Here is a 23,081-nt window from a genome sequence, read left to right on the forward strand (position 1 = left end):
AGCGAGGTCTAAGCTTGGGGGAGTTGATACGTCCATTTTGCATCATGCTTTCATGTTGATATTTATCGCTTTTTGGGTTGTTATTTCACTTCACGGTGCAATACTTATGCCTTTTCTCTCTTATTTTGCAAGGTTTACATGAAGAGGGAGAATGCCGGCAGCTGGAATTCTGGCCTGAAAAAGGAGCAAGTTTGAGATGCCTATTCTGCGCAACTCCAAAAGCCGTGAAAATCAACGTGGAATTTTTTGGGAATATATAAAAATACTGGGCGGAAGAAGTACCAGAGGGGGCCGGGCCTGGGGGCTTGTGGGCCCCGTGTTGCCCCTCCGGCGCTCATCTTTTGCTATATGAAGGGTTTCGGACGGAAAAAAAATTAGAAGGGAGCTTTTTGGAGGATTCGCCGCCGCCACGAGGCGGAACTTGAGCACAACCAATCGAGCTCCGGCAGGACGATCCTGCCGGGGAAACTTTCCTCCCGAAGGGGAAATCGTCGCCATCGTCATCACCAACGCTCCTCTCGTCGGAGGGGACTCATCACCATCAACATCTTCATCAGCACCATCTCATCTTCAAACCCTAGTTCATCACTTGTAACCAATCTCCGTCTCACGACTCCAATTGGTACTTGTAAGGTTGCTAGTAGTGTTAATTACTCTTTGTAGTTAATGCTAGTTGGGTTACTTGGTGGAAGAGTTTATGTTCACATCCTTGATGCTACTCATTACCTCTCTGGTCATGAATATGATTATGCTTTGTGAGTAGTTACTTTTGTTCCTGAGGACATGGGATAAGTCATGCTAATAGTAGTCATGTGAATTTGGTATTCGTTAGATATTTTGATGTGTTGTATGTTGTTTTTTCTCTAGTGGTGTTAGTGGTGTTATGTGAACGCCGACTACATAACACTTCATCATTATTTGGGCCTAGAGGAAGGCATTGGGAAGTAGTAAGTAGATGATGGGTTGCTAGAGTGACAGAAGCTTAAACCCTAGTTTATGCGTTGCTTCGTAAGGGGCTGATTTGGATCCACTAGTTTAATGCTATGGTTAGACTTTGTCTTAATTCTTCTTTCATAGTTGCGGATGCTTGCGAGAGGGGTTAATCATAAGTGGGATGCTTGTCCAAGTAAGGGCAGTACCCAAGCGCCGGTCCACCCACATATCAAACTATCAAAGTAACGAACGCGAATCATATGAACATGATGAAAACTAGCATGACAGAAATTCCCGTGTGTCCTCGGGAGCGTTTTTCCTCCTATAAGACTTTGTCCAGGCTTGTCCCTTGCTACAAAAGGGATTGGGCCACTTTGCTGCACCGTTGCTACTTTTGTTACTTGTTGCTTGCTACGAATCATCTCACCACACAACTACTTGTTACCGATAATTTCACTGCTTGCAGATTTTACCTTGCTGAAAACCACTTGTCAGATCCTTCTGCTCCTCGTTGGGTTCGACATTGTTACTTATCAAAAGGACTATTATAGGTCCCCTCTACTTGTGGGTCATCAATCATCCGATAGGAAATGCCTATTCGCCGCTCTGTGCGTCGCCCTCTCGGGGCTTCGCACACGCAAACCCACAGACCGTTTGGAAATGGCTCGGCCCATTTATATAGTTCCAACACCTCCGGTTTTGGAAACCTTCTAGAGGTTCGAGTCGATTTTTCCCGGTTTTGGGAAACTTCTAGAAGGCTCCCTGAACCGGTTCTTCTTTTCTGTTTCCTTTTTTTCTTTTCTGTTTTTGTTTCAAAAAATGTTCTGAGTTTTTAAAAATTTGTTCTTCAAATTCAGAAAATAATTTTGCTTTTTCGAAAAAAAATCTGCATTTTCAGAAAATGTTTTTGATTTTTAAAAAATGTTCTTCAAATTCCAAGATAGTTTTTCCCTATTTAAATAAATGTTCTGAATTTTCAAAAATGTTTTCTATTTTCAAAAAATGTTCCGTATTGTCAGAAAATGCTCTTCAAATTTGAATATATTTTGCTTACTAGAAAAATGTTCTCAAGTTTTCAAAATTTGTTCGCAGATACTAAAACTTTTCCCATTTTCAATTTGTTTTTCTGAAATTTCAAATAATGTTAGTGTTTCCAAAAAATGCCCTCATTTTCAAAATGTAAATCACAATTTGAAAATTTTATTCACGAATTAGAAATATGTTCCTGTTCTATGAATTTTTTTTCACAATTCCAAAAATGTTCATACTTTTATAATTTTGTTCATGAATTTAAAATTGGTTCATGTTTTAAAATTTGTGCACAATTTGAAAAATGTTCATGGTTTCAAAATGCGTTTGCAGATTCGGAAAATGTTCATATTTTGAAAAATGCTCCCATATTCAAATTGTTGCTTCGAAATTTAAAAAATTGTTCGTGTTCCAAAAAAATGCTCTCATTCACAAAAAAACAATCACAATTTTAAAAGTTTGTTCACGAATTAAGAATATGTTCGTGTTCTTTTAAAATTTGTTCTGTATTTTTCAAAATTGTTCTGGATTTTTCAAAATTGTTCACCTTTTCAAAATTTTATTCTCAATATTCAAAAAAAGTTCATGCTTTAAAAAAATGTTCGCGCCTCCAATTTCATGCGGGTTTTTTCAAAAAAATTCTCCATTTCAAAATTTTGTTCTAAATATTCAAAAAATGTTCGTGCTTTAAAAAATTGTTCGCGCTTCCAAATTCGTGCGGGGTTTTTCAAAATTGTTCTCCGTTTCAAAAATTTCCCAAAATTTTTAAAAAAAAATCATGCTGTTCAGGGTTTTCAAAATTGTTCTCCTTTTCAAAATTTTGTTCTCAAGATTCAAAAAATGTTCATGTTTTAAAAAATTATTCTTGGTTCCGAAAAAATTCAAGATTTTTTAAAATTGTTCTCAAAACTCAAAAACTGTTTGTGCTTTAAAAAAAATTCACGCTTTTAAAGTTGTTTGGGGTTTTCAAAATTTTGTTCTCAAGATTCAAAAAAAATTCAAATATTGTTTGTGCTTTAAAAAATTGTTTGCGCTTCTAAATTAGTTCACGATTTTTCAAAATTGTTCTTCAAGTTCGAAAAATGTTTTTGCTTCAAATACAAAAATAAAAGGAAAAAGGAAAGAAAAAAACAAACTAAAAAAAAGGAAATAAACAGAAAACGAAAAAAGCAACAGAAACAAAAGGAAAGGGAGCTGGGCGGCCCAGTCGAGGGCGCCCGGCTCCCTTTGCGGCAGGTAGGAGCTCCCCATCCGATGGTCATCCCAAAGCGGAGGGGTGGTACAATCGCCTACCCCAGCCATTGGCAATGGCCTCAAAATATTCGGGATGCTCAAACCCAAACAAACAAGGCTTATTTGGCATATACTCCCTCCATTTTTATATACAGGCCACAAACTCATATTACAGGTATGCCAAAGTTAATGCCTTCTAAATTAATGTTGCAAGACAACTTGTTTTCTTGTTTATCGTGCAAATGAATGTGTATTTTTCTCTCTAACACATAACAAGTCAATGATCTCACTCCTGCATGCATGCAAGGAATAATTAATGTTCTCCTTTGCTAATACTACCAGGCAAACACCATTAATATTACATCGATTAGTGTTAGTGGCCTTGTATATATGTAAATTGTAATTTTGTTAGTGGCATTGTATATAAAAAAGAAGGGAGTAGTATTTTGACAGAGCGATATGGCAAGAGAATGCTAGGCTATAGCCCAGTGGTGGGGACTTGTTGGTGTGTCTATTTTATTTTACACTCAAGTCGTGCTCCTGTAATGCCTCTTGTATCCCCTGCATTTTCTCTGCCACTGTCAATAAGATACGCAAGCCTTCTGTGTATTTGCAAAAAGGGGAAAAATCTGGTGTCTATCATTTGCCAAGCAATTAAATTTGGTATACAATTACAAAACCAGCTTTGAGACAATAACAAGTGAAGGAGCTTCAACTTCGTTAAGAAATCATTCCATTCCACGAAGAAAAAACTTCTATTGCTACTCTGGTATACCCTTTATTGAAGAACCATTATGAACATAGGTGACATTATTGTGTACCAAGAACATACCCCTTCAATGAGTTTTCAGATCTTCCTACATTTCAATCAGGTAAATGCCACATAAATGATTGTATGTTGCAAAATTTACACCAACTATAAGCTAACCAAGCTAGTAGAAGAGGATCGGCGATTACTGCAAGGGTGCGATTCCATACTTGCTATGGGAGTTCAGTAGCAGATGGTAGACTGGGTCTTGGTACGACACTTGGAGAAGTTGAACCACAATGTAGCCACATGTTGTGATGCTAAAACAAAGAAAGAAAAAAAAGGATAAGATTCCGTACATAAATAAATACATGATGCTGCATACACCACTCAACATTAACACGTACAGAACGTCGCACCGAACTGATAAATCCATTTCCATGTGAAACTAGGATGGCTTTCCTCACATCCCTCTCGTCTCCCTCACCACCGACGCACCCACGACGGCGTTCATCGTCGCCGGCGGCTCGGGCCGGCACGCAGGAGAGCGTGACCGTAGGCAGCGTCCACGTATGTCTGCGCGACCGTGTGCCACAAGTTATCCTCACCCGCGCCTGAAGTGTCGCCCATTCCCGATCTCTCCTCCCTCCTCGGCCACTTTTGGGGGAAAACTAGGGTTTCGCCACCTAGGGTTTCACCCTCGTTCGGCTGGTGGAAGGGGAAGGTGGGTGGAGACGGCAGATCGTTCGCTGAGGTGACAGCATCGCCACCGCGGCATCCTCCCATGGCCGGCCGTGAGATGGGAGGTCGCGGGTTCCGCGGAGATGGAGGTGGCGAGGGTCGTTTCGGGCGCGGCGGAGGTGGTGGTCGGATCGGGCCTGGAGGAGGTCGCAGCCGTGGCGGAGGCGGAGGCGGCCGTAACATGGTGTGGATGCGCGAAGCCGAGGAGGGCGGACAAATCTCCTCCAACGTGGATCCGCGCCACGGCGGTTCTGACAAGAGTAGATGGGAGGCGGCGGCCATGGAGGTGCAAGGAGGGACCCGTGGGGAGAAGTGGGGCAACAACAGCACCCAGGTTGCCGCGGGCGGATCTGCGGGAGGGCGCCTTCAAGAGACGCGTCCGCAACAACATCCTGCTGATCGTCGACACCCCACCCCCGGCAAGAGGAACGCCTCTCCACTAGTGGGAGGCGCCGAGGTTTGCGTTACTTGCAGAGATCCTGGACACCTTCCTGCCTATTGTCCGCGTGCTGTTTGTGGTAGATGTGGAATTCATGGGCATTTGGTTCCGGTTTGCAATACTGTTCTTCCTTGGGAATGTGTAGCACCCATGTGTGGGTTCCAGGTAGAGGGGAAAGGTTTTTTCTATGTCCATGATTATAGTACTCCTAGCCAAACTACTGATAGGAACAGATTTATTGTGATATCTGTGGTAGAAGGTCATGCATCTGGTAGGCAGCTGGAGGAATTTTTTAATTCTTATACCAACACTAACTGGAGATGCTCGGCCAGATCTATTGGCCCTAATACTTTTGTTATGAGGTTCCCATCTCCTAGGGATGTGGATAAAGTCTGCTTTGCTGAAAGTATGAATGTTAAGAGTTGTGGTGCTGTTATCAATTTGAGAAAATGGTCTGAATCTGTGGGGGCTAAAGGGGTGCTGAATATTGCTTGGGTTAATGTGAGTAACATCCCTCTGGATAAGAGACATGAGAAGAACATTGCTTATGTGGGATCTCTTGTGAGGGTTTGAGACATGAGAAGAACATTGCTTATGTGGGATCTCTTGTGGGGGTAACCCTGGAGATTGATAAAACTACTATTAATAGACCTGAATCTGTTAGAATCAAGTTGGGCTGTAGAGATGCTGAGGATATCCCTGCTTCAGCAGAGGGGGTGTTGGGGGGACACTTTTATGATTTCTTCTATTCTGTTGATAAAATCCTGATTAAAAATCCTCCAAAGGAAAGAATTGGAATACAGCATGAGAATGAGGAGGGTAATGCTGCTAAAAAAGCTAGATTCAATACTGAGACCCCTGGGGAAAAAAATATTGCATCATCATCTACTATGGGGGAGTCTTCGGCTCCCCTGGGAACAACTGGTGGATATTATGGAAAAAATGTGGTGATGAAACCTGTGGAAGAATGTATGGAAGAGGAAAAAAAACATAATGAGAGTGAGGACATGTTATCTGAAGAAGAGAGTGATGAAATGGGAAATGAGCTACTTATTGATAGTATGGTGAAAGAGGCTGAGAAAAATCAGAGGGATGATGAAGGGGGAGAGGAAAAGGGAAATGTGGATTCTGGAAGGGTTTTCTATGATGAAATTACTGTGAATTCTTTGCAGATTGTGCCCAGCTCTATATCTTTTCCTAGCAAAAAATTCTTATCTTATCTTGATGCTTGTATGGGGGAACCTGTGGTAACTGAGATGGATCCTACTGTCATATATGATGATCAAAAAAATCAATCCTATCTGGTGCAATCCCCTGATAATTCTAGTGAGCAAGTGGAAGTGATCCCTACTCCTCCTGTGAGGGAAGAAATGCAAACCAGATATAGCAAGAGGAACGTAGGAGGCAATATGGAGCATATGGGACTCAGAGCTGAGAGACTGGCACAAAAAAGAGACCTGCAAGGTAATAGCATATCTCATGTGAATTCTTTTGAAGTTTTATCAAATCTTGAGATTATATATGCTGCTGTTCAAATGGGTGCTAACATTCCTGATAATGATTTTGTTTCCATAGATATCATTAGAGAACTTGAGATATCTAGAGCTAACATTGCTAAAAAAGTTGTTGAAAACAATATTCAACAGGATGCGGTTTTGTTGCTTACTAATGCTGCTGGGGAAACATCTCTAGTAGATACTGAATGGGGAGGAGATGAGGATTTAGATATTGATGACTTTATTGTGGTTAGATCCAGGAAAAAAAAGAGGAAAAAAGTTAATGTTACTATATCTAAACCTGTGACTAGAAGCCAAAAACAGAAAATGGGAGATGGTGCAGGTAAGGCTATGGCTCCTGGCAAACCTAGCACCAGAAAACATAATACCAGAAATAGAAAAAATGATTAGTGGCTTTTGGAATTGTAGAGGGATTGGTAAAAGAGGCATGGGGACATATATCTCTGACTTGGTCAGGGATTTTAAGCTTGAATTTATTGGGATTCAGGAAACTATGAAGAAGGATTTTTCACCTAAATTCTTGAGAAAGATTGATCCTGGAGAAATTTTTAGTTGGAGGTGGATCCCTTCGGAAGGAAAGTCAGGTGGGATATTAGGAGGTTTTAGAAACAATATTTTTGATCTTGTGAATTGTGTGGAGGGCAAATACCTTATAAATTTCGAATTATGGAACAAGATTCTTAAGATGAAATGTTGTATTATGGTGGTGTATGGATCTGCTCATGAAGAATTTAAAACTGATTTCCTGACAGAGTTGGCGGCTACGTGTAGTCACATTACCTGTCCTTACATTGTGGGAGGAGACTTTAATATTCTTAGATTTGTGGGGGAGAAAAATAAGAAAATGAAATTAGGACACTCCTCAGACCTTTTTAATTCCATTCTTAATGCGCTTTCCTTGCGAGAGGTGGATATGGCTGGTGGCATGTTTACTTGGTCTAATAATCAACATAATCCCACATTGGAGAAATTGGACAGAGTATTCATGTCCAAATCCTGGGAACTTTTGTTTCCTTTCACTTTTGTTAGGAAGATTGTTAGAGAAATGTCGGATCACTGTCCCCTGATCCTCAATACTGATGATAATGTTCCCATTAATTTTGGTAAGAGGGAGTTTAGATTTGACCTAATTGGTTAAACAAACCTGATTTTCATACTGTGGTTGCTAAAATCTGGATGCAGCCTCTGATAATCCTATTGATATTTTGAATATCAAACTAAAGAGATTCAAGAAATATTTTAAAGGGTGGGGTTCAAATAATTTTGGCCATGCCAGGAAAAGAAGAAAGTGGCTTAGAGAGGAACTAGGTCGTATTGAGGAATTGCAAGAAAATGGTGTTTTGAACCCTGAGCTATATTGCAAGAAAGTGGAAATGCAGGTTGAGTTAAATGGTTTGCTACTGGAAGAGGAGGTAGCTTGGATGCAGAAATCACATGACAACTGGTTGCTAAAAGGGGATAGTAATACTGAGTATTTTCATAGGATTGTGAATGGAAGGAGGAGAAGAAATACTATTGTGTCTCTTAGCTGTGGGGATATGATTATAGAAGGAAATAAGAACATGCTTAAACATGCTACTGATTTTTATAAAGAACTCTTTGGTCCTGCCCCTGGGAACTTGTGCAAGATTGATGAAGATATGTGGTGTGATAAAGAGAAATTAGGTGATATTGAAAACTTTCTCTTAACTAGACCCTTTTCTGATACAGAAGTGAAAAATGCTCTGTTTTCTATGAAACATAACAAAGCCCCTGGGCCTGATAATATACCTATAGAATTCTTTCAATCTTGCTGGGATATTGTTAAGGGTGATGTGATGCCTCTTTTTCATTGGTTCCATGAAAATAAGCTTGATGTGGAGAGACTCAATTATGGTATCATAACGCTGTTACCCAAAGTTGTTGGAGCTGATAAAATGCAGCAGTTCAGACCCATATGCTTACTTAGATGTATCTACAAGCTGATTACTAAGGTGTTGACTATCAGATTAGAACCCCATGTGGACATCTTGTTTAGTCGACATCAGAATGCCTTTATTAAAAATAGAGATATTATGGACGGGATCATGTCATTACATGAGATCCTGCATCATACTTATGCTCAGAAAAAAGTAGGGATTGTCCTTAAACTTGATTTTGAGAAAGCATATGATAAAGTCAACTGGGATTTCTTATTGGAATGTCATACTAAAAGAAATTTTAACCCACGCTGGACTGAATGGATTAGAAGAATTCTGGTGGGTGGTACTATCAGTGTGAAACTAAATGATGAGGTGGGAGAATATTTCCAGAGTGCTAAGGGAGTGAGACAGGGGGATCCTTTATCACCTTTCCTTTTTAATCTTGCTGCTGAGTGCCTTACTAAGATGGTCTTAAAAGCACAAGGTAATGGCCTATTCACTGGACTAGCAGCAGACTTGGTTGAAAATGAAGTGGCTATCCTCCAATATGCAGATGATACTATCTTGTGTTTTGAAGACAATATTAAGAATGCATTGAATATTAAACTGCTCCTTTATCTTTTTGAGATCATGTCTGGTCTGAAGATTAATTTTATGAAAAGTGAGATTTTCTCGGTTGGTGCTGATGATGATATTATGAGCAAATATGCTGATATGTTCAACTGTGAGATTGGGTCATTTCCTATTAAATACTTAGGTATGCCGGTTAGTTATGCTGGGCTTAAATGCAGTGACTGGTTTTTTGTTGATGACAAGTTCATCAGTCATGGGGAATCCTGGATCAGTGAGTCTTTATCTAGTGGGGGTAGACTTATTAAGGTTAATGCGGTACTATCTCACATCCCTCGTTCTATATGTCCATGGCGTTACTTAAGAAATCAACGCTGGAAAAATGGGACAAGCCGAGAAGAAAATTCTTCTGGCATCGCAAAGGAAGAAGAGGTTATAATATGGTGAAATGGTCACGTGTTTGTAGATCTAAAACAAAAGGGGGCCTGGGGGTTAAAGATCTGAGGAAACAGAATATTAGCCTATTAACCAAATGGTGGTGGAAATTGGAAAAGAAGGAAGGTTTATGGCAAGATATTGTGAAAGCTAAGTACTTCCAAAGGACATCTGTAGCTAAAATTAAAAAGAAAGTTTCTGATTCTCCTTGTTGGAAAAATATTATGAAAGTTAAAGATTACTATATGGCTGGTAGAAGGGTGGTGCTTAAGAAAGGTAACATTGCTAGTCTTTGGCTAGATGATCTGGGTGAGAATTTTCTGTTGAAAGATAAATATCCTGATCTCTTTGAGATTTGTTTAGATAAAGATTGTACTGTGGATAAATTAGAAAGTATGAATCATCTTACCTCCTTTAGGAGGAGGTTATCTCCAGCTATGCTTCAGAATTGGGAGAATATGAAGCAATGGGTGTTAGACAAAGTTTGTGCAGATCAAAATGATGAGGTTTACTGGAAGTTGGATAATTCCAGAGTTTATTCCACTAAGTCTATGTATAGATGGTTGGAGAGGAACCTTGCAGGGGCTCATTATAAGTGGATTTGGGGGGCTAAAATCCCTTTGAAAATACAAATTTTCCTGTGGCAACTGTTCCAAAATTCTATTCTTACTAGAGATAATATGAAAAAAAGACAGTGGCAGGGAGATATAAAATGTTCTTTTTGTAGTGAGCTTGAATCGGCACAGCATCTTTTCTTCGGATGTTCTGTGGCCAAGATTGTATGGAGAACATTAGGTGCTGTCATTGGTACTAGTTATGTTCCAAAAACAATCTGGCAGGTCTATTCGTGGTTATATGCTTTTTTGCCAGGTTTTTACGAAATATACACTGTTGGCTTAGCTGCAGTTTGTTGGTCCATTTGGTTGGCCCGGAATAGGGCTACCTTTGAGAAGAAATTTATCAATACTCCTTTTGAAATTGCTTTCACAACAAGTGCATTTTTGGATTACTGGGCAGGTATGCAGAAAACAGAGATGGCAGATAATGTCAAGAAGGGGGCCCAATTGTTGAAGAGAAGTGCAGCTCAAATGCTACATCTGTGCGAACCGTCGAGGGCTGAAGCAACAGAGCGGGATGAGAGTGAAGGGATCTGGGATGAATGGTGATGTTGTTTTATGATGATGATGATCTGCTGTCCATGATGGTGCGTGAGATTCTTATGATCTGCTGGGAGTAAAACTTGTTCTTAGTTTGGCTTTTGGTGCTCTTTTTGGTGAGCCTGGTCTGATGATAGGTGTGGTGGTTATGACACTTATATCTCCTGTAGTATGGTTTTGAGTGATATCAGGTTTTTGCCCCGCAATTCATGTTCCTGATGACAGGCGTGAATGGCGGGTTTCCTGATATTGCTCTGAACTCGCTTTTTTCCCTTTCCCTCTCTTTTTCTGGTCCTAAGACATTGTATTTCCGTTATGAAAAGTAATGGAAAGGGGAGAAAGCCCGGTTCTAAAAACATTAACACGTACATTCCAGCTTTACATAACTAGAGTTGTACAACATAGTATACTTGAGAAAGTAGCTAACACATATCCGAAAATTATTCCCTATATATATAGTATTAGAACGTATGCGTTTTGCACCTAGCATTCAATATTATTCCCTATATATATAGTATTAGAACGTATGCGTTTTGCACCTAGCATTGAATATTATTCCCTATATATATAGTATTAGAACGTATGCGTCTTGCACCTAGCATGAAAAAATATAAATGCTACAACTCATACTAAATTACGACAAACATCTGATGGTAATAATTCATGAGCATGGACAAAAGATCTGTTGTTAGTTGGTACTCCCAGTGATTATCGTATTTGATAGGTATAACCGTAGTACTAATTACACCTTATGTTGATATGTAGATACAAGTAATGCGGTTAGGTGGCTGGTGAACCAGTGTTTGAACTTGGTTTGTTGTTTGATGTTGTGAACCTGTCGCTTTATTTATAAGGTCGGGCAATCGCCTTTTCTCTAAAAGCAATGCTGGTATACTGAAGTTGTACGAACCACAAGAGCCCAACTGTTTTGTAGTGATATGCTAATAAACTGTGTGTTGAAAGCCCCAAAAAATAAGTATATACCTTCCAAAGCATATCAACAAGCATATCCATATGACTGCTGAGATCCAAGTCGACTCCCTGTGAACAACCCATACCTGTTGACATGTCATCAAAGATTAAAAACTTGGCCTTGTGTTACACATCAGGGAGTAAAATACAAGAATGTACATTGCCAACCAAGAAAGAACTTTTTCAGCTAAAACTACAGAAGTTACTGAATAAACCAAATATAGCCACCATCAAAACGACTCGGAAAAAATAACCACCATCAAGGTAATTACAAAATACTGACATTGTAAATTTTCAAAGAGGAGATGATAAAGTTGGACGTAAACTGCAACCTGTGTATGCAGAAAATATTATAGATTAACTTTAGTGGAATATGATTTGACAACAAAATACACCTATTCTTTTTTTTTACCATTGACATGAACTGTAAATACCATCGCACGATCAGGATTTAGAACTGAGTTTAACAGGCAACCCAAATAACAACAGAACCAATACTGGTAGTTTTAATAGGGAAAATATTATTGCATCCGCTGCACAAGCTGAATATTAGTAATAGTGCATTTGTGAAGACATGAAGCTATGTATGCTTTTACAAAACTTTCACAAACAATTTAGAAAGAAACACTTATAAGTGCACTTTCTTTGAAATACCTTAACACCAAACAGTGACTATTTATTCAAGTCAATAGACAACATAAACGTGTCCACGTTGAAACACCACATGGTTAATTATATCTTTGGTGTTTGGATGAAGCTGCCACACCGCCCAGACGGGCTAAGTTATAGACCATCCTTCTTACAGTGTAGCACTGTGGGGGACTAAATATCTTAATCTTGTCCATCCGACTTTAGCAGTGTGAACTAGTAGTAGGCACCATATTACCATTGCCGCTTATATTTGATCCTGCTTGTAAGGTTCAAACAGGAATTTATTATGTTTCATTCTTATTTTCATTTTTTAACAGAATACAGGTGCCATTTTTTGACAGGTATATCACAAAATGTGTAATTTGGAATCCCAATGTAATTTGTGAGTCAGGTCAAGGTATGCGTAGCTCCATGAAATAAACTCTAATTTCTTTGAACAACCACTAAGAGTTGAAGATTTCTCACCGATATTGCAAAGACATTTATATAGAAGTCAATTAAGGTTGCAGCCATCCACCTGTGCACAACAAAATTGCGAGGTTGAGATTTCCGATTGCTAACATCAGTAAAATTAGGTAATCCAACCAAAAGTACCAAAAAACAGAGTTTGCATAGTGAATAAGAAAATATATCTAGTTAGGAGTACCTAAATTGGTAAACCAATGGAAAATATTCACAAATGTCAGTACCATTACAATATTTACTTGGGTCGTGCCTCTAAAGATGCTCTTCCTTTTGTGCATGGACTCCTAGTCTTGTCCACAAGACCACAACTATGGTGAGTGCCAAGTCGTACTGAGTTACAACTTACAACTTACTAGTAACACAGCTAGGTACTCATGGACGTGATCATTAAAATTAACTCTTAATTGCAACTTCAGCATAGATAGGCTTCTAGCACATTTCCCATAGCTCATGCTTGCTTTATGTTTTGAAACTATCTAGGGTTTTTGTCTATTCTAAGGTTCTGTAGTCTAGTATCTGATTGCTATGGTTAGTCTTTTTTCTGCTACACCTGGACACATAGTACTTCAAAACAGTAGTTCTAAGAAACTGACGAATGTGAATTATGAATGCATTCACTTACGGTGTCAACAAATCCTTCCTGAAAGGCAGTCCATCTGTAATGACAGTATACGTGACAAGTGCAGCCATGAGTATGCCCAAAATGCTGAAAATAGTTCTCCCGATGACAACAAAAGAACACTTCCTTTCGGGTAGATTATCTTGCCTGAAAAAGGAGATGTCTAATCCATTTAAGTTTGAGATAAGCGTCAGCAGGAAATAGAAGAGCTAAAATTTGTTTCTTTTCATTTCATCTTGATATGCCATAGTGCAGTCATTTTCATTCCTCCCTATTCATGTAGTGAAAAGTAGTGACCAACTGTGGTACACTAGAATTTCGCAGGCATTGTACCAACAAGGTGACTCCAGATGCTCATTTTGTTCAGATAAAACAAAACTACTCATTTAAATGTGGTGAAGCTGTCTTCTCGACATAATTAGTATTCCTTTATGTGCAAGAACAAGGAACTAGAAGTTCAGAATAAGTACAAGAGCTCAGAAACTATCATCACAGTGTACAATAATGGCATAAAAATTGACTAATGCAAGCAAAATAAACAGAATAAGTACCAATAATCCATGATGCAAAGTAATACCGTCAAAGCTAAAATTGGATTATTCATAAAATGTTAATGAGTATTGATTAATGCAGTTCTTTTCATAGTTGCAGTTATTAAATCCTCTATTATGATGTCAAGAAAATAGTTGATCGAAATGAATCTGTATCCTGCATATAATGGAAAAAAAATTGATTATATACCTGAGCAACAAAAGATCAAGCGGATTTTGGGAAAGCCCTGAAGATGTTATCTCAAATAACTTGCTAACAATATAAGCACATGTAGTAGCACTGGAAAAGGTGAAAGAACAAAATCGTCACATTAAGTGGAATAGGACACTCCAGTCAAGCAGAACTGTGAACAAGCCATGATAAATCAAGAGGATAATAAATTATTTGCAGAAAAAAATACCTGCCGAAACAAATCAACAGTACTACCCAGAAGATAGAACTAATCCAATTTCCTTCCTTGTAGACAACCCAAGTCTGAAAGACCATAAATGAAAGAAACAGTTCAATCTCAAGTCAAAGTTGAAAACAGAGTGTTTATGTCCACATGCTGTAGACAGATAGCAAAACTAAGCCAACATTCTAGTGCTCAATCCCTGCAGAACCAAGCATCCTTTTTCAGAAAAGGCGAGAAATGTGTTTCGATGCATTGATTGGATATGTCAGCAACACCTCAAGTTTACATATAGAAAAGGTGGACTCTGGAAATTCTGCATTTGAATCAAGCGGAATAGCTAGTTTGAAAAAAAAAATACTCGCTTTGACAATTTACTACTTCGTGTGCAGGCAGGAATTGATGCAAAGATACTAGCTTGGTTAGTGAGTTAGCAAGTTAGTTAGCTGGACTGCACATCTCATCTCATAGCTGCAATTATTTTAGCTTTATTAATTGGATATGTTATACATTAATTACTCCCTCCATTCCCTTATACATTAATTGTGAATGCTTAATGTGAATTATGAATGCATTCACTTAAATTGTTTGGGCACTCTTATATAAAGGCTGTCATCTATATCAACAAAAAGAAACATTAAGTTCAGGGACATCCCAATCTCTAGTCTCTTTTCTCTCCAAAGCTAGCCGTGCAAACATGTTGTCCTCTTGGTGATATATATGTCATATGGATCTAAGGATCAATACGAATTTGTGCCATGTCCAAACAGCGCGTCAAGGATAACATTAATTAAGACAGAGTGGTGCAGAGGGGGTACTATTTATTTTCATTTCTTAGTTGCAACCGGGGTACATCAATGTTTGAGCCCAAAAAAGGCAATACAGTTTCAGATATGGCACCACATTTGAGAATTTACAGAATATGTTTTCATGCAGAAGCAGAGGCAAACACGATGACCGATAGAAGGAACTTGTGGAAAAATATGTCTGGCACAAAGAATCTTATTAACAACAAAATATATTTTTCCTATAGTTCTGTTTATTCAAAACCAATAGTAAAGAAGAAAAAAACTGGTGCCGTCCATGGATGAGCAGCCCCAGCCAAGGCCAGGGATGGGTCCGTCCCTCTGCCGCGGCCATATCTCGATCCTGCAGAGGCCTGTGCGCCAGCCGGATCCTAAACCCTGTGCTGCCAGCACCCGTGCGCAGACTCTGATCCCCGGACGCTTCGCCTCGCCACCGATCACCCTGCAGCGACGACGAAGCTGCTACGCCACCGGGCAGACATGGACGCTTGGTGCCTTCCTGTCCGCGGCCACCAAGCAGTTAGATGCGGTCTTGCCCTCCCCCAGGAAGCGCCAGCGCCCCCCCCCCCCCCTCAACTTCAGTCCCAGGAGGGGACGCTTTGCTGCCGCTGTCGCTCCGGCCTCCGCGCCTCGCACTTCGTACAGAAGGGCTGTGGTTCAGATTCTCCGCACCCTCGGGATCGTCGGCACGAACCAGCAGATCACCCCCGTCGAGATGAAGGCATACGATGACATGTTCGCCACGCCGATTAGGCTCCCAGTGCTGCAGGCCATCGCCGCTCTGGTCGACCGGACGGTCCCTGCAGGCCTGACACCCCCGGCTGGTGATGCCATGGTCTGCGTGCGCTAGGCCGGCGGTGCTCGTACTCGATCTCCTGCCCATGTATCCAGGTCCTCAGATCGCTGTTTGGAATGTCAGGGGCTTGAACTCGCGCGCTAGGCGCTGCGCAATTCGCTTGCTGATATGTACCACCCGTGCATCCATTGTATGCCTCCAGGAAACTAAAATGGCGTTGATTTGCTCGTCGATTGTGTTAGACACCCTCGGGTCCGAGTTTGATGGCTCCACCTACCTTCCGGCCGACGGCACCCGCGGCGGCATTCTCATCGCTTGGAAGAGGAGGGCTGTCACCATCTCCGACTCCCTATTCACCCAAAACGCGATCACGGTTAAGGTGTGCGTGCCCAGCGGCGCCCCGTGGTGGCTCACCACGGTGTATGGTCCCCAAAGTGATCCCGATAAGCTGTTGTTCTTGCAAGAGCTGCGGGACATTCGCGCTGCCTGCCCGGGTCCTTGGATGCTATGCGGTGACTTTAACCTTATCTACCGTGACGCTGACAAGAGCTCCGGTACCCTGAATCGCCGCATGATGGGAAGGTTCCGGCGCGCCATCAACGATCTTGCCCTGAAGGAGGTATACCTAAATGGGCGCCGCTTCACTTGGTCTAATGAGCAGTCGCCGCCGACGCTCGTGCACCTCGATCGAGTTCTATGCACCGCGGAGTGGGAGGACTACCACGGGGAGTGCCACCTCCGCTGCCTTGCGTCCGTCGTGTCCGATCACTGCCCGCTGCTGCTGGATTGCTCCCCCATGCCCACGGCCCACAGGCGCTTCCGCTTCGAGGATTTCTGGCTCTGCCTCGACGGATTCCACGGCACTGTCGCCACGGCCTGGAGCTCCGTGCATGACCCCGAACCCTTCCAGCGGTTGGTCCGACGCCTACAGGCCACTGCCCGCGCCCTTACGAGCTGGAGCGCCAGGTCCACGGGCAATGTCCGGGACAAGCTGGCCATTTCTCGCGAGCTGATCGCCCGCTTCGACCACGCGATGGAGAGCCGCCCGCTCTCTCCGGCGGAGGAATGGCTGCGCAAGCAGCTCAAGGTGGCATACCTTGGGCTGGCCTCCCTTGAGCGCACCATCGCGCGGCAGCGTGCCCGCATCTCCTTCCTCGCCGAGGGTGATGCGAACACGAGCTTCTTCCACAGGCAGTGCACGTTCTGGCATCAGAAGAATCGCGTGCACAGCCTCCTAGTCGACGGGCATGTGCCCTGTGATCACAAGGAGATGGCCCATGCGGCATTCGCGCACTTCGACGGGCTGCTGGGCACTGCCGTGGACCGGGCGCACATGCTAAACCTTGAGCAGCTCATCGTGACCGGTGACCTTGGCAGCCTGGAGGCGCCTTTCACCCCTGAGGAGATCTAGGCTGCGGTACGACGCATGCCGGCGCACAAGGCACCAGGGCCAGACGGGTTCACCGCCGAATTCTTACGGGCCTGCTGGAAATAATCAGGCAGGACATCCTGGATGTCTTCGAGCAGCTATACATGCTACGTGGGAGAGGGTTTGGTAAGCTCAACCAAGCCCTGCTGACCCTGCTGCCGAAGCGCGCGGATGCCCACAAGCTGGGTGACTACCGGTCAATATCCCTGATTCACATTGTGGCCAAGATATTCGCGAAGGTTCTGTCGCTGCGCATCGCTCCTAAGCTGGATAGCCTAGTCAGCCGCAACCAGAACGCTTTCATCGCCGGACGCTCGCTCCACGACAACTTCATGCTCGTCCGGCAGTCTCTCCGGATGCTCCATCACCTGGGCGCACCGTGCATTATGCTCAAGCTAGATCTCACGTGGGCTTTCGACTCCATATCCTGGCCGTTCCTCTTCGAGATGCTGCGTCAATATGGGTTCGGGGACAGGTTCAGGGAATGGCTAGCCATTCTCTTATCCTCGGCCAGCACACGGGTCATGCTCAATGGAGTGCCTGGCCCCCCGATCTGGCACCGTCGCGGGCTGCGCCAAGGGGACTCCACATCGCCACAGCTATTTGTCCTGGCTGTCGACGCGCTTGCCCGCCTCATGCACCGGGCGCTCCAGACCGGCATCCTTCGGCGACTGCACCCCCGCTGCAACGTCCCGGCCATTTCACTATACGCCGACGACGTGATGCTGTTTTGCCATGCTGAGATGGATGAGGTGCTCGCTGTGAAGAGCATTCTGGGCATATTCGAGACCGCATCGGGCCTACAGGTCAACTACGGCAAGAGCTCAGCCACGACCTTGCATGGCGACGAGGATAGTGCCGCCTTGCTGGAGGCGCTGGGTTGCCTGTCGGCGGACTTTCCCATCACCTACTTGGGCATCCCGCTCACCACCCGCTGACCCTCTGCGGCTCAGATGCAGCCGCTGGTCGATGCTGTGGCTGGCCGCCTCCCGACATGGAAAGCATGGCTCATGAACAAAGCTGGGCGGCTGGCACTGGTCAAATCGGTCCTCAGCGCGATTCCAACCCAGCAGATGCTTGCCTTAGTGCCCCCGAAGAAGACCCTGAAGCAACTAGAGAAGATCCAGCGCGGCTTCCTATGGGCTGGTCGCGCGGCTGCGCTTGGAGGACACTGTCACGTGAACTGGCGCGCGGTCAGTCGGCCGCTCGCATTTGGCGGGCCGGGCATCCGAGATCTGGAGCGCACGGGGCTCGTGCTCAGACTGCGGTGGCTCTGGCTATCGAGGACGGACGCCGACAGAGCCTGGCAAGGCCTTGACCTGCAGTTCTCCCACGAGGAGCTCGGCCTCTTCTACGCCTCCACCTTCATGGTGGTAGGCGACGGTCACACGGCGTTGTTCTGGGAAGACCGCTGGCTGCATGGGCAGTCGATTCGCGAGTTAGCACCCCTGCTTTACCTTTGCATTCCCAAGAACAGGAGAAGGGTGCGGACGGTGGCGGAAGGCATCGCCGGCAATGCCTGGGCTCGAGACATTCGCGGCATAGTGGGGCTGCAAGAGATTGGCCAATACCTGACGACATGGCAGCTTGTGGCGCACACTACCTTGTCCGCTGAGCCAGACAATCTTGTCTTGGAAATGGACGGCCAATGGAGTATACTCGGCGAAGTCCTGCTATCAGGCAACCTTCCACGGATCCTTGACATGCCATTCTTGGCAGCTCATCTGGAAGGGATGGGCCCCGCCGAAGGTTAAGTTCTTTCACTGGCTTGTGAACCTGGACCGATGCTGGACCGCGGACAGACTCGCTCGCCGTGGCCTCCCCCATCACACTCGCTGCCTGCTTTGCGACCAAGAGCCGGAGACCATCCGACACCTGCTACTCGCCTGCCCCTTCGCGCGGCAAGCCTGGCACGAGGCTCTTTCCTGGCTGCGCCTACCAGCCCCTACGCCGGAGCAGGATGTCTCCATACAGGACTGGTGGATGAGGGCGAGAGATGCCACACCACCATCGCTCTGCAAGGCGCTGAGGTCCACCACGCTACTGGTGCCATGGATGATTTGGAAACATAGGAATGCGTGTGTATTTGATCATATCACTCCGTCGCTCACCGAGCTCTCGGATAGGACCAAAGATGAGATGAGGTGTTGGGTTAGAGCCGGGGACAAGGGGCTTAGGGTAGTCTTGCCCCCATCCTGGGATGTCCATTAAACTACTTGTAACCTTGCTGTAATCGTCTCTTAGGAGGCTGTAATTCCCCTTCTTTTCAATACAAAGAAACGCAACTCTTTGCGTTTTCTCGAAAAAAAAATGGTAGCTATACGGTAGTCCACTCTTGGAAAATATGTTTCACCTGTTGTACTATCAAATATTCTAAACATCACATACTTCCTGTAAATAGCATCTGAACAAACTAATTGCTTAGCAATGAGGAAAGGGAATATAGAGATAGAGGAATTACCGAAATCGCTGCTATATTTACATAAAAATCAACCAATGTTGTCACGATCCACCTGCACACAGGAAGAATTACTATTTCCAACTGAAGATCATTTGAAAACATATAAGATTGGACAATAACAGTTATCTGCGTTCTCTGATGCAATGAATAGTTCACTGGTTAAAAATGTATCAGTTCTCTCAAGAACACACTGCCTACAACATCACTCAACACTGTATTTGAAGAGTAGCATTTCTCAGGAGCTACCTAAACATCATTCAACACTGTATTTATTTTAAGAGTACCATTTCTCAGGAGCTTGTGTAAGATTTACATAGACATATAGTGACTGAATTTCATGAGGAAATTAAACCTCATAACTGAACATATAACTTCGCAAGTGCTACAAATGGCGCTAATTTATCACGCCCGGTCTTTCGGAATATGCATGGTTCATAATACTGCTATCCGCTAGTAAGGCAAGTTATGCTGTGCTAGAACCAATAATCCTCAAATGAATATCTTATTCACCCCCCCCCCCCCCCCCCCCCCCGAAAAGAAAAATGTGTAGCAGCTTCCTACCGATCCACAAGGGAGCACGCCAGAATGAGATGTTGTACACCGGTGAAAAGAAAGAACGGTTACTCACGGAGTCAGCAGCTCGATGCGAAACGGCGAGCCATCGGTGATGCAGGTGTACACCAGGGTGCCCACCATGAGGCAGCCGAGCGCGGCGAACACCGCCCTGTACACGACCAGGGCTCCTGCCGCTGCCATGGTCGCGCGCTAGGAGCTTGACTGCGAGGCGAAGAGTGCACGGGGTTTGGTGGAAGGGCCGTGGCGAAGACGGACAAGTAGGAGGAGGAATTGCGAATCGTCCAGTCGGGTACTGTGGACGGGATGCTGACACGTCGGGGAGGCGGAGGCGGGGCGGAGGTGAGGCCACGTAGGGCCGCCGCCGTTTGCGACTCGGTAGCGCGAGGGTGTCGCGTCTGAAGACCGGCTAGTGAAGGGGAGGGTGTCATGCTCTTCTTAAATGAAGAACTAAAACAGAGGAAATTGCACTCGAATTAGCCCACTTTACTCAAGAATTTAAGGCAGATGAACACTGACGGCGTAATAGGGAAAAACCCTAGAAGAAAAGACATACCCTTCCCGAGCCGGATTCATGGCTTTTATAGCCTTACAAAACGAAAGGGACGGTAAAGCTAGGAAAGCTAAAACAAAAAAGACTGAGCGTGCCGGAAGAACGACAACGCTCGACATTGCGATCACCGTTCGATCGAGGATCAATGGTTGCCGGAACCCTACTTAAAGGAAGCAGTACGGAGGCCTGGGATGCGTTGGATCCTTGATGGACGGTCTTGCTAGCTTCCCGCCTTCTTTTTCCTTTGAATTCCTCGACTTGATCATGATACAGACACTTGGGTCCTGACAATTCCCCCCCGTTTGACAATAGACTTGTCCTCAGGGCTGAAATGCTGGGAAAATCTTTTGAATAAATGAAGCATCCTCCCAGGTGGCATCTTGCTCTTCCAAATTGACACTTGATGAGCTACCTGACTACACTACTGGAATTCAGTTATTTGTCGTCAGCCTTTTCTTTGTCGTCCGCTGGCTGATGGCAAAGACCCTATTTGCCGTCAGTCATCAGAAAACTGACGACAAAGAGCAGACGGATGGCAAAGATACTCTTTGCCATAAGTCTTGTCTTTGGCATCTGCTGGCGCACGGCAAAGAGCCGGAGGGCAGACGGCAAAGAGCACGGGGGCGACCCACCACACACCCCCTCCCACCCCATAACGGGCGCTCCCTTTGTCGTCTGCCCTCCTGCTCTTTGCCGCCGAGGGGCGGACGACAAAGCGAGCCCCCCCCCCAACGGCCGTCTCCCCACCCCACGTCCCCCTATCTCCTTGTACTCTTGGAATAAGCTTTCTGTCCAACAGTCTCTCTGGTTCCAGCAATATTGTGCCATCAGTATGGAGTAGTGGCAGGTTGGGGTTGGGAATAGCTTGTGGTCCCAGGTGCTTTTTGAGTTGACTGACATGGAATGTAGGGTGAAGTTTGCAGTGCTCAGGTAACAGCAACTTGTAAACTACAGGTCCCACTTTTTGGATGATTCTGAAGGGCCCATAGTATTTAGAATGCAACTTGAGGCATCTGTGTAAGTTGAGGGTTGTATGCATGTAGGGTTGCAACTTTAAGTATACCATATCACCAATTTCCATTGTTCTTTCAGATCTTTTTTTGTCAACATACATTTTCATCCTTTCCTGAGCTTTGAGAAGGTTTCCTTTTATCTGAGCTGCAATTTGCTCTGCATTAAGGATGGAAGAAAACTCTTGTGTCAGATCAGCAAGATAAAGAGCAGCCTCAGACAACATGTTAGGTGGTCTGTTATACAATGCTTGGAAAGGGGTGAGCTTGAGTGAAGAGTGGTAACTAGTGTTGTACCACCATTCAGCTAATGGGAGCCACTGTAGCCACTTTTGAGGTTGTAAGAAAGCCATGCATCTTAAGTAATTTTCCAAACATTGGTTCACTCTCTTTGTTTGCCCATCTGACTGAGGGTGGTAGGAAGTACTCATGTGGAGTTTAATTCCTAGTTTCTTGAACAACTCTTGCCAAAGATTGCTTGTGAAGATTCTGTCTCTATCAGTGACAATGACTGAAGGAAGGCCATGCAACTTGAAGATATTTTCTGTAAAAGCTTTAGCAACAGTACTGACAGTTATTGGATGTTTCATGGCAATGAAGTGACTGTATTTGGTGAATCTGTCTACCACCACAAGAATCATGTCCTTGGCTTGTGAAGTAGGAAGGCCCTCAATGAAGTCCATGCTAATGTGGCACCAAGCAAAATCAGGGACATGAAGAGGTTGCAGTAGACCTGGATATTTGCAGTGTTCAAGCTTGTTAATTTGGCAAGTTGGGCACTGCTTAATAAAGTCCACAATAAACTTCTTCATGCCAGGCCAGTGGAAAAGGAGTTTCATCCTCTGATATGTTGCTCTATGCCCAGAATGGCCACCAAGTTCAGAATTGTGCAAAGCTGACACCAGTTTAGTTCTGAGGGCAGTGTCCATCCCAATAACAATTCTGTTTTTATACCTTAGCAATCCCTGCTAGAGAGCATAGTTAGGAACAACATTTGTTGAAAGAGCTAGTTGGGACAGAAGATCCTTGCACCTCTGATCTTGAGCATAACTATCAATCACTTCAGTTAACCAAAGGGGCTGAGCCTGACTGGCAATTAG

At 44.0% G+C, this 23,081-nt stretch overlaps 1 protein-coding gene across 6 annotated transcripts; it reads right to left on the minus strand.

Annotated features, from left to right (window-relative positions):
• Nucleotides 1-3,785: 3,785 nt before the first annotated feature.
• LOC123412027 lies at nucleotides 3,786-20,815 on the minus strand. Of its 6 annotated transcripts, none has more exons than XM_045104985.1 (10): nucleotides 20,474-20,815; nucleotides 19,846-19,897; nucleotides 14,363-14,436; nucleotides 14,152-14,241; nucleotides 13,414-13,557; nucleotides 12,792-12,843; nucleotides 11,688-11,761; nucleotides 6,502-6,580; nucleotides 4,153-4,263; nucleotides 3,786-4,052 (listed from the first exon to the last, which is right to left on the minus strand). In XM_045104985.1, the coding sequence occupies exons 1-9, from the start codon at nucleotides 20,599-20,601 to the stop codon at nucleotides 4,177-4,179; spliced, it is 780 nt and encodes a 259-aa protein (XP_044960920.1). In that variant the 5' UTR covers nucleotides 20,602-20,815; the 3' UTR covers nucleotides 3,786-4,052; nucleotides 4,153-4,176. The 6 variants fall into 6 exon arrangements, with proteins under 6 accessions (XP_044960920.1, XP_044960919.1, XP_044960918.1 ...); XM_045104984.1 differs by having other exon boundaries at nucleotides 4,174-4,263; nucleotides 20,474-20,814; XM_045104983.1 differs by having other exon boundaries at nucleotides 3,786-4,263; nucleotides 20,474-20,813.
• Between the last annotated feature and the right edge of the window lie 2,266 nt (nucleotides 20,816-23,081).

This window comes from Hordeum vulgare, chromosome 7H (genome assembly GCF_904849725.1).
Source record: "Hordeum vulgare subsp. vulgare chromosome 7H, MorexV3_pseudomolecules_assembly, whole genome shotgun sequence".
Classification (NCBI taxonomy): Eukaryota; Viridiplantae; Streptophyta; class Magnoliopsida; order Poales; family Poaceae; genus Hordeum; species Hordeum vulgare.

Bases quoted from the DNA above. Each gene is read 5' to 3' on its own strand.
- LOC123412027 (XM_045104985.1), bottom strand. From the start codon at position 20,601: ATGGCAGCGGCAGGAGCCCTGGTCGTGTACAGGGCGGTGTTCGCCGCG. The intron at 19,898-20,473 runs GTGAGTAACCGT...TCCTGTGTGCAG, and splicing joins CGCATCGAGCTGCTGACTCC to GTGGATCGTGACAACATTGG. The intron at 14,242-14,362 runs GTATTTTTTTCT...CACCTTTTCCAG, and splicing joins CTGTTGATTTGTTTCGGCAG to TGCTACTACATGTGCTTATA.